General features: G+C 54.7%; 1 protein-coding gene across 1 annotated transcript in view; it reads right to left on the bottom strand.

Annotated features, from left to right (window-relative positions):
- The window catches only part of LOC107106000 (cytochrome P450 26B1), a gene marked incomplete at its 5' end in the record, with an annotated part of 9,249 nt that extends 1,704 nt beyond the window's left edge, over nt 1-7,545 (bottom strand). Inside the window, 3 exons of the mRNA XM_015406075.1 lie at nt 3,832-4,113; nt 6,786-6,941; nt 7,145-7,545. Of these exons, the coding sequence (XP_015261561.1) occupies nt 3,832-4,113; nt 6,786-6,941; nt 7,145-7,545 (839 nt within the window). The remainder of the gene's footprint in view (nt 1-3,831; nt 4,114-6,785; nt 6,942-7,144) is intronic.
- Nucleotides 7,546-11,462: the final 3,917 nt, after the last annotated feature.

The raw sequence follows: 11,462 nt of genomic DNA on the forward strand, positions 1-11,462 counted from the left end.
CTGCTCTCCTGCCGCCCTGGAAGCCTTGAAATCCACAAAGCAAAGCCTTTCAACACAGGGCGGACGAGAAGCCTTCGGGCCGAGAAACCGTCTCGGTGGATTTGGGTATCTGCAGAGAGGTTCACTCACGCAGGTCCTCTTTGCACATGCCCAGAGTGATTTGTGGGAGCCGCTCCTGCTTCCTCAATCCACTCGGGAGGCTTTGGCAGGGAAGCGGGCGATCATTCATCACTCTGCAAAGCAGATCGGAGCTGCGGGGCCCCTCCCTGAAAGCTACAGACTCTGAATGTTCTAGGTGTGAAATAGTCGGCAGAGGCCTTGGGAGCTGGGTCCCTGGGAAGGGACAAGGGGCGGGACAGAAGCCAGACTTGTGCAGCTGGAGCAAAAGGGCCACGAGAGCTCTGCGGCCTGCTCCACGTGGGCCTGGTGCCGGATCCGTGCTCACGAGTCCTGTCCAGCCAACCACGTCCCACGGGCAGTGTGGTCTCGGGGCCGGAGAGTTAGACGAAGACTGGAGAGAGTGGGGCTTCTGCCACCCCCTCTGCCGCGGAACTCCCTGGGTGACCCCGGGCCCATCGCTGTCGCTCTCAAATGAATCACCTCACAGGGTTGTTGTGAGGATGCAAAGGGGTGAGGATCATGTAAGCTGCCCTGAACCCCTTGGAGGAAGGGTGGGATAAGATGATATAAGATAAGATAAGATGATAGATAAGATAAGATGATAAGATAAGATAAGATAAGATAAGATAAGATAAGATAAGATAAGATAAGATAAGATAAGATAAGATAAGATAAGGAAAGGATGTGGGCAAAATCGAGAGGGTGCAGAAGAGAGCGACGAGGATAATCGGGGGTCTGGAGACGGAGCCCCACGAGGAAAGGCTGAGGGCCCTGGGAAAGATAAGATAAGATAAGATAAGATAAGATAAGATAAGATAAGATAAGATAAGATAAGATAAGATAAGATAAGATAAGATAAGATAAGATAAGATAAGATAAGATAAGGAAAGGATGTGGGCAAAATCGATAGGGTGCAGAAGAGAGCGACGAGGATAATCGGGGGTCTGGAGACGGAGCCCCACGAGGAAAGGCTGAGGGCCCTGGGAATGTTTAGTTTGGAGAAGAGGAGATCGAGGGGGGACATGATTGCTCTCTTTAGATATCTAAAAGGCTGTCATTTGGAGGAGGGCAAGGAGCCGTTCCAGTTGGCAGCATAGGACCCGAAGCAATGGGTTTAAATTACATGCAGAAAGGTATCGGCTGGAGATTAGGAAATACTTGTTCAGGGTCAGAGTGGCTCAAAGGTGGAACCGGCTGCCTAGGGAGGTGGTGAGCCCCCCTTCACTGGCAGCTCTCAAGAAGAGGCTGGAGGAATATTTGTCAGAGATGCTTTAGGCTGGTCCTGCAAGTCGGCAGGGCGTTGGACTAGATGGTCTGTACGGCCCCTTCCCACTCTAGGATTCTAGGATTCTATTCTATGATTCTATAAGAAGAAAATAGTATCTTATTCCCCACAACTGGTGATTGCCAGCAAGTGCTGAGTGGTGGGAAATGGTGGTCTGGACCCATTCCGTAACTGACAACATTCTTGAGAATGTTTGCAACCCTAATGGAACTGGGATTCTATGAGCCCCTAACGCAGTCTGTGCCTGAGCCTTCACACCACAGCTCAGGGGCAGAGCCTCTGCTTGGCACAAAGAAGGTCTCGGGTTCAGTCCCCGGCATCTCCCATTCAAAGCAGGTGATGTGATGGGCCTCTGCCTGAGACAACTCGGAGAGCGGCTGCCAGTCTGAGTAGACAAGGCCGACCCTGATGGGCCGAGGGCCAGACTCAGCCTAAGGCACCTCCGTGCGTTCACGTGTGTGTTCACCAGCCGCAACTCAAGGCAGAGAGTCAACAGATGGTGAGCTGATGACATGACACACAGCCCATGGGCCAGCACGAAGCCAAAAGTATTTTCTGGGACAAGTAGAGGCAGAGTCGCCTCCCCTCGTGTGCATCAGCTGCGCGTCCGTGGGCAGGAGCCGCGTATGCCTGGGGTGTAAAGGGCTGGGAAGCAAGTGAGAGAACAAACACCGGAGGGCAGCAACCATGCCCCAGTCCCATTCCAAAGGGTATGAGCACATCTCTTGACACTTGGGAAGGCGTGCCGTAACAGCCGAGCCGTGAGAGCTTGTTTTGCTAACAGAAAACTCCGTGCGCTCTCAGTGACTAATCCCAATGTCATCCAAAGAATCTAGCCCTCGCTTCTCTCATTCCCAGGGAGATTTCTGGCATCGTATGAACGCTCATGAAGCCGCCTTCTACTGAATCAGACCCTGGGTCCGTCCGGGTTGGTCCCGTCTACTGGCAGCCGCTGTCTCCGGGGTCTCAGGTGGAGGTCTCTCACATCACCAACTGCCCGGTCCTTTTTTCACTGGAGATGCTGCCGGGGATTGAACCTGGGACCTTCTGCATGCCAGGGAGAGGCTCTTCCACTGAGCCACAGCCCCTCTTTACAGCTCTCCAGGGTCTCAGGTGGAGGTCTTTCCCATCAGCTCCCGCCTGTTCCTTTTCACTGGAGATGCCGGGGATTGAACCTGGGACCTTCTGAATGCCAAGCAGAGGCTCTTCCACTGAGCCACGGCCCCTCTTTACAGCTCTCCAGGGTCTCAGGTGAAGGTCTTTCCCATCACCTCCTCCCTGGTCCCTGGTCATCCAGCCAGGTGCAAATGGAGGAGTGGGGAATCAAACCCGGTTCTCCCAGATTAGAGTCCGCGCACTTAACCACTACGCCAAACTGGCACTTTACTTGCCTGCTCAATCTCTGGACTTCCTTGAAGTGGAGATGCCCCATCATGAACCCTGAGCCTGAGGCTCTTTCAAAACCATCGTAAACGCTATTTAGACAGAAACCCAAAATGGAGCACCAGAGAAGGCACACTTTCTCCAGTTAGTACATGCCCCGGCCTGGCCTAGATGGCCCAGCCTAGCCTGATCTCATCAGGCAAAGACAAACCAGCTCTGTTCGTCTCTTGCCTTGGAAACCTACGGGGTCGCCAGAAGTGAGCTGCAACTTGGCAGCCCTTTCCGTCACCAGCCTATCAGTCTTGTCCCGGATAGGCCTGCCACATTTTGAAAGCTAAGCAGTGTAAGCCCTGGTTAGTACTTGGATCGGAGACCATCAAAGAAGTATAGGGTTGCTATGTAGAGGAGGAGGAGGAGGTGGAGGAGAAGACGAAGAAGAGGAGGAAGAGGAAGAGGGGAGGAGGAGGAGATTGGATTTATACCCCATGGCCCCTCACTACCTGAAGGAGTCTGAGAGCCGCTTACAAACTCCTTTCCCTTCCCCTCCGCACAACAGACACCCTGTGTGGTAGGTGGGGGCTGAGGGACCTCTCTCGAGAACCGCCCTTGAGAGAACAGCTCTGAGAGAACTTGTGACTGACCCAAGGTCACCCAGCAGCTGCAAGTGGAGGAGTGGGGGATCAAACCCGGTTCTCCCAGATTAGAGTCCCCGCTCCTAACCACGACACCAAACTGGCTCTCTGGAGGTCGGCAATGGCAAGCCACCTCTGAACATCTCTTGCCTTGGAAGTCCCAGGGGGCCGCCGTAAGTCAACTGTGACTTGACAACAACCCAAAAAAGGAGATCCATAAATCTGGGAAGACTCAAGCGACGGAAGGAAAACTCTTCCTTCGGAATGGGCAGGCGAAGGTGATCCCAACCCTAGACTCCCTCGGTCGTCTCCCGTACCCCACTTCCCACCATCGCCACCACCACGGGATACCTTTGCTGGGGGAGAGTGAAATGGCGGGGGAAACGCTGCCTCCCCCCCCCCGGTACTCACATCCAGCTCGAAGGTCTGCAGCACGGTCCTGTAGCCCCCCGAGATGGGGGTGAAGAGCCGCAGCACCTCCTTGATGACGCAGTCCAGGTAGTGGAGGCTGTTGAGGGTGTCCAGCTGGAGGGAGCCCTCGCACAGGCAGCCGTTGTGGAGCATCCCTTTGCTCCTCAGCTCCTCGCGGAGCTTCTCCAGCACCTGGGGGTGCTTCAGCAGCTGCATGATAAGGGAGGTGCTGGCGCTGGCGGTGGTTGCATAGGCGGCGAAGATCAGCTCCAGGGTGCCGTCCTGGAAGGCCGAGAGAAACCCCCGCACACACCGGTTACAAAACCCAGCTCTGCTCCCGAGGCCTCGGCGGCATTTCCCGTGGCAACGTCTCCTTATTTACTTTATTATTTATGTATTACTTTCGGTTTATATCCCACGTTGCCAGCAGAAGCTGGCTCAAGGCAGTGCATGACAAGTTAAAACACAATAAATCACCAGTGCACCAGATGCAATACTATACGATTTCACACAAACGAAACAATATGCATAAAGTGCAAGAATGTGCAGACGGCGATTGCTATAAGATGGTCCGATGTCAGAAGGCCAATATCCAAAGTTGTTCTTAATACCAGTCAGGGGTCATTTCCTGCGGAAGCGCACAGGAGCGGAGCTCCGGCAGTAAGGAGTTCAGGGGGCGGGCACATGCAACAAGCCCCGCCCCCTGCTCCCAGCAGCCCTCAGTTGGGCCATGAGGAGCAAGAAGCAGCCAGGTAAGTTGCAGAGCCTCCCCCCCCACTTCAGGTACAAGCTCTCCCTCCTCTGTGAGGGCAGATCTGCGCGTCTCCCCCCCAATAGCTAGCAATCCAAAACAGTCCAGTGGGGCCTGAGCGGTGGGTGTTGCCTTCTGACACACTTCTGGTGATGTCAGGGGGTGTGGCATATGCAAATAAATTATGCTAATGCGCTCCTGCACCTCTTTTTCTACAAAATGACCCCTGATACCAGTAACATAAGGGCCGTGACATGTTCAGTTTGTGATAGCTCATTCGTCAGTGGCGGCTCCTGATCGAAGGCCTGGTGGAAGAGCTCCGTTTTACAGGCCCTGCGGAGCTGTAAGAGGTCCCACAGGGCCCTGATGTCTTCCGGGGGCTCATTCCACCAGTGTGGAGCCGCCACTGAGAAAGCCCTGGTTCTGGTGATGGCCAATCTGGTGTCTTTCGGACCAGAGAGAGTTGGAAGCCCCCCCCCCCATCGCCTCCAAGGCGTGTGCCCCGCAGAAGCCAGCTAGCCTGAGCATGGTTGTTGTTGTTTCCATCACAGCCGCACTGGGCAGGAACCACCCCATTCTTTTTGGCTTGCATTTCAGGCAAAATGGGGGCACAGACGGGAAATACGGCAAGCCGGTTAGAGCAGGGGTCCACAACCCACCGTGTTCTACGAAAGTGGGTGGGTCTTCTAACTGACCACTGGAGTTTTGATTGGCTGCGTAGTGTTTTTTTTAATGTTGCTTTGGTGGCAGTTGCCACCACAGCACAAGGATGTTCACTGTGTGACTGAAGGTAAGCTGGGGCAGCCATTTTGTGGCAACAATCTTTGTGACAACCATTTTGTGGCTGCGTCCACCATGCCATCTCGGAGGCTCAAAAATGTGGTGATGCCTGACTTGGGATACGACCTGGGCAGTGTTCCCTCTAAGCTGAGTGTTCCCTCTAAGCGCACAGTTTTTTTAGCCTTTAGAAAGTGTTGATGCAATTCTCTCTATTCACTGCAAATTATATTTTTGTGTTAGTGTCAATCATATGTTAGCTATACATTCCACCCAGGGCATTTATTTGCCAGTTTCTTTCCTTCAAGGAACTTAAATGTGCTACACAGGTTGCTATTCTATTTCATTTGCTTCCTCCTTGCAGAATGACATGGTTGCCAGCAGTGTGGCTGGGAGAGGGGTAAGAATACTGAAAGGATACTTGGGGAAAAGCTCAGCCCAAGACAGTCTTCTTGGTGAACCATCCTACCCTCTCCATTAGATCCCACCAACACCATTAGGCAGGGTGACCTGAAATTTGGGAAACGGAAATGAGCTTTACTAACTTTGGTAGAGTGGAGCACTCCTTGAAGGATCTCTGGTGCTGATTCTGCATGCCTTATATCGGTCGACAATGAAGTATGTAAAAAGTTTTGATAACTATAAACATGAACTCTTGAAAGAAGTCAATTTCCCCCACCAAATCAGTTCCCTTTCTGCCTCTCATTACAAATTGAGATTCCATAATTTTTCTGAATAGCTCAGTTTGCTTAAAGCAGTGCTTTCCAGCTGTGCCCTAGGGAACCCTGGAAGCTTAACGGGGTTTCAGTGACTGCAGACAAACTTTTCTGAGAGGCCATTTTTGATACCCAGAAGTATGCAACTGCTAGAGAGTTTGAGGCATTGTTTAATGTGTACCCTTCATACAAAATGATGGTGATGCCAAGCAGGGTTTGACCAGTGCCACATTCACTTGTAGTCAGGGCTGGCTCACTCACTAGGCAAACTAGGCGTTCGCCTAGAGCGGGCCGGTCCTTAGGGGTGCCAAACTGCACCCGCCCCCCCACCAAAAGCTGCCCTACCCAGCGTGGCCCATTCCTGCGACCTACCAGCCCGTGGGAGGCTCCGCCAGCAGGAGCCGGGAAAGGCGCTGGGCGAGGCAGCAGCCGGGTAAATTGGGTCAGTCGGTGCGGAAATCCTCTGGCCAGTGGCGGCAGCAGCACCCGAGGGAGGGTGGCAGCCCTTACCAGCACGGGGGGGGGGCAATGCACGGGGGAGGGGCGGCGAATGGGGGGGTGCCAGGAGGGATCCTTGCCTAGGGTGCAAAATAAGCTGGGGCCATCCCTGGTCGTTGTTCTTGCACTGTTGGCGTGAATGATTTGGCCTAGTCCCCCCCCTGCCCCCAGCAACTGCCAGACCCATGACCCTCGGCTTCCCCTCCACAAACCTTCAGCTCTTGCATGGTCAGCTCCTTCCGGTGCTCCTTGCCGCTTTCAATCAGCAGGTCGAGGGCGTCGGAGTAGTCCTTGCCTTGAGGGTTCTGCAGCTTTTCCCGGATGGCTCTCTCGAGACCCTTCTGCAGCGCTTCCCGGGCACGGATCCCCTGCCGGAGACAACAGAAGCCTGAAGCCCTGGAGCAGACGCCGGCCGGCAAAGACCTGCGTGTCTCCCCCTGACAACTCTTCCTACGGCAGAAGAATACTCCGTAGCGAGACTGCTGGGAGGGGACGGGCCACCAAGCAGTCCACCGGAGCCCTCAAGCCAAAGCTCTCCCCAGCGGCCCCCCTTGGCCGGCCCATCCCTTACCTTCCGGTAGCCACTGAAAGGCAGGTCCAGAGGCAAGGAGAAGACGTTCTCCACAAACTGCTGGAAGACCTCAAAGAGGTGGCTGAGCTCCTCCTCCGGGATCCGGAAGCCCAGCAGGACCCGTATGGCCATGCGGAAGGTGAGCTGCTGCGCCTCGTAGTAGACGTTGATGGGCTCCGGGTTGCTGCTCCAGGCCCGCAGCGTGTCCTGGATCACCAGCTGGATCTTCGGGAGGTAGCTCTGCAGGGCTTCGTGGCTGAAGATCTTGGAGAGCACCTGGGGAGGAGGAGGCAGGCACACGTCAGAAACCGCCCGGATCCCAGAATCCGGAAATGGTGCCGTGAAATCTATCGCTTGAGGCGAAATGCGGAAGAGCTTCAGGGGGTGGGGCACCCTCTCGGCTGAGGCAGACGGAGCAGCGGGATGGAGTCAGCGAGAGGGAAGAATAAGAAGAGGAGGAGGAGGAGGAAGAAGAGGGGGAAGAAGAGGAGGAGGAGGAGGAGGAGATTGGATTTATACCCCACCCTTCACTCGGAGTCTCCAAGCACCTTACAATCTCCTTTCCCTTCCCTTCCCTTCCCCACAACAGACACCCTGTGAGGTGGGTGGGGCCGAAAGAGCTCTTTCAGTGACTGCCTTTTCAAGGACAGCTCTTGTCAGAACTACGGCTTGCCCAAGGTCACACCAGCAGCTGCGAGTGGAGGAGGAGTGGGGAATGAAACCCAGTTCTCCCAGATTAGAGTCCGCGCACTTAACCACTACACCAAACAAGGAAAATCTACTTTAGCAGAGATTAAATCAGCAGAGCAGTGAATGAGAGTCTGAGAGGAGGAGGAGGAGGAAGAGGAAGAAGAAGAAGAAGAGGAGGAGGAGGATTTATACCCCGTCCTTCACTCAGAGTCTCGGGGTGGCTTACAAACTCTTTTCCCTTCCCCTCCCCACAACAGAGGTCGGTGGGGCTGAGAGAGCTCCGACAGAAACGGCTCTTTTTCAAGGACAGCTCTTATCAAAACTTTGAACCAGGGACCTTCAGCATGCCAAGCGGAGGCTCTACCGCTGAGTCATGGCCCCTCCCCAACTTCCCCCAGATTAGAGTCTGCGCACTTAAACCACGACACCAGACTGCTTCTGGGAAGCAGGGGTGCAGTCCAATGAGGGCACCCAGGATTCCTCATCGCAACGTGGAGCAGGATGTGGTGCCCTTGGCATGAAGCTGCCTTATGCTAAATCGGGTCCGTCAAGGCCAGTATTGCCTACTCAGACTGGCAGCGGCTACCCAGGATCTCCGGCAGAGGTCTTTCTCATCACCTTACTACCTGGTCCTTTTAAATGGAAATGCCGGGGATCGAACATAAGAACATAAGAACATAAGAAGCAGAGGCTCTGCCCCTGAGCCACAGCCCCTCCCAGACAAACGCATAAATCACACCTGAAGCTGCCTTCTACTGAATCAGACCCCCTGGGTCCATCCAGGCCAGTCCTGTTTACTCAGACCGGCAGCGGCTCTCCAGAGCCTCAAACAGAGATGATCACCATCACCCACTGCCCAGTTGTTTTAGCTGGAGATGCCGGAGATTGAACCAGGGACCTTCAGCATGCAAAGCAGAGGCTCTACCGCTGAGTCATGGACAGTGTTCCCACCAAGCTGAGTTAGTGTGAGCCAGTTCACAGTTTTTTAGCCTCTGGCTCACAGATTTTCGTCTCGGCTCAGGAAGGATGGGGCTCCAGAGCAAACTAATTTATGCAGCAGCCAAATCACTGGCTCACAACTTGAATGACAGTAGCTCACAAAGTAGAATTTCTGCTCATAAGACTCCACAGCTTAGAGGGAACACTGGTCATGGCCCCTCCCCAACATAGATAGATAGATAGATAGATGATAGATAGATAGATAGATAGATAGATAGATAGATAGATAGATAGATAGATAGATAGATAGATAGATATCAAACTGAGAATCCTTCCTCTGGGGCAGGTTACAAGGAGGGTGAAGGGAGTTAAGGGAGAAGATTAATTCCGGCCCAAGAATCTCAAGCGTAGATTCTTAATTGGGGGGAAAACAGGTAACCCTCAAAAGGAAGGCAAATTTTGCCACGATCTTGTTTAGTCAAACAAGAGCCCCTGTCTTTCGAAGGCCTTTGCTTTGTGGGCCAGCAACTAAGATCTCCCATGCTGGAGCACGGGGAGAAGGTGGGGCTGACGGGAGGGGAGGGACCTCAACAGGGTCCAATGCCACAAAGTCCACCCTCCAAAGCAGCCATTTTCTCCAGGGGGACGGATCTCATAGAATCACAGAGTCGAAAGGGGCCCTACAGACCATCTAGTCCCACCCCCTGCCCAATGCAGGACCAGCCTGAAGCATCTCTGACAAATATTCGTCCAGCCTCTTCTTGAGAGCTGTCAGTGAAGGGGAGCTCACCACCTCCCCGGGCAGCTGATTCCACCTCTGAACCACTCTAACCATGACAAAGTTTTTCCTAATCTCCAGCCGATACCTTTCTGCATGCAATTTAAACCCGTCGCTTCGGGTCCTCTCCTCTGTTTCCAACTGGAACGGCTCCTTGCCCTCCTCCAAATGACAGCCTGTCAAATCTCTGTGGCCTGCAGATGAGTTGCAATCCCAGGAGGTCTCCAGGCCCCACCTGGAGGTTAGCAACGCTACTGAGCATCCACAGACTCAACAGAGAGCCCCCCTCACACACAGCCAAAGCACACCAAGGGTCTGGGGAGCACCTGAGCCCCCCAACCGGAGCCACGCCAGTGCATTCCGAGTGAAAGAACGAGCGCGAGAGGCGCACGGCCGGTCCCTTTGCCAGAGCATCGATTTCACACATTCAAAGGCCATTTCCTGCGTTCTATTTTAAGGCCGCGCGAGAGGCCTTTGCTCAGTTCCAGCAGACGTGCGGGGGGGGGGGCTGAGCAGCCGGAGTGTTGTGCTTTTTTTTTAAGCTGTCGCTATAAAATCTGACAACAGCAGGGCTGCCTTGCCAAGCTTGGCTGCCTCCTCCCGCCCGGAGCTAATGAGGGGCAAGGCCTCTTTCCACACACGCCCAACCCACCCAGAACCACCTGGGAAGGAGCGGGAGGGGGAGGCACGGAAGAGCCGAGCGCACCAGGCCAAGAAGGAGGCCGTTCCCTGGCAGACATGACGGCCAGTTTCGGTGCCAACAACAGCCGCTGCCACCAGCGATTGCTGGCACCCGGACGCCAGCATGGCAGGGCTGCTACTCACGGGGAATTTGCTGCCTCTGGAAGGCAGGAGGGGGAAAGAGGCGAGATGCTGGAATCTTCACAAACACCCAGCCTCCGAAGGGTGGATTCGGGGATGCACACGGACGTGGCACCAACGCTGACCCAGCCTACGTGCTTCGGGTTGCGTTTTTTTAAAACGGCAACCAAAGCACGGGAGATTCTGGGTCATTCTTCAATGGCACACTCTCCAAATCTGGCCGCTGTAACCAGGCGCGAGGCACAACACCAGGCCTCGCCCCACCCCACCCCGGGCAGCCCAACAGTAAGAGAGGCTCCGGAGGGGGGCAGATCTCAACCATCTGGCAGGCCGAAGCACGAGAGTCCAGGAGCACCTTAAAGACCAACAAAATATGTGGCAGGGGAGGAGCTTTTGTGAGTCACGGCCAGGGGTCATTTCCTGCAGGAGCGCACAGGAGCAGAGCTCCGGCAGTAAAGAGCCCAGGGGGTGGGCACATGCAAGAACCCCCACCCCCTGCTCCCAGCAGCCCTCAGTCAGAGCAAGAAGCAGCCAGTTGTTGCAGAGCCCCCCCCCACCCCCCCCGTCCCAAAAAAGCCCAGGGGACCCTTAATAACCATCAGGTACAAGCTCTCTCTCCTCTGTGAGGACAGATCTGCACACACCCCCCCCGATAGCTAGCAATCCAAAAGAGTCCAGTGGTGCCTGAGTGGTGGGTGTTGCCTTCTGACACACTTCCAGTGATGTCAGGGGGTGTGGCATATGCAAATAAGTTATGCTAATGAGTTATGCTAATGAGCTCCTGCACCTCTGGTCACAGCTCACTTCTTCAGAGAACTTCAGGCCAGACTGCATGGCTAGGGAGGCAGTGCTCACCGGTGCCGCAGGGCTGGCCTGGAGAACTTCCTGCCACAGTGTGAGATAATGTAACAGCAGCGCCCGTTCAGGGTCACACCTGGTGAATCCCAGAATTCAAGTTCCTCATCAGAGTCTAAGAAGAGCGCAGCTGGATCAGATCCCGTCAAGGCCCATCAGTCAGAGCAAGAAGCAGCCAGGTAAGCTGCAGAGCCCCCCCCCCCCCCCCCCCCCCCCTCCCCACACCCGCCACGC

Source organism: Gekko japonicus, unplaced genomic scaffold, assembly GCF_001447785.1.
Source record: "Gekko japonicus isolate JY-2015 unplaced genomic scaffold, Gekko_japonicus_V1.1 scaffold561, whole genome shotgun sequence".
NCBI lineage: Eukaryota > Metazoa > Chordata > Lepidosauria > Squamata > Gekkonidae > Gekko > Gekko japonicus.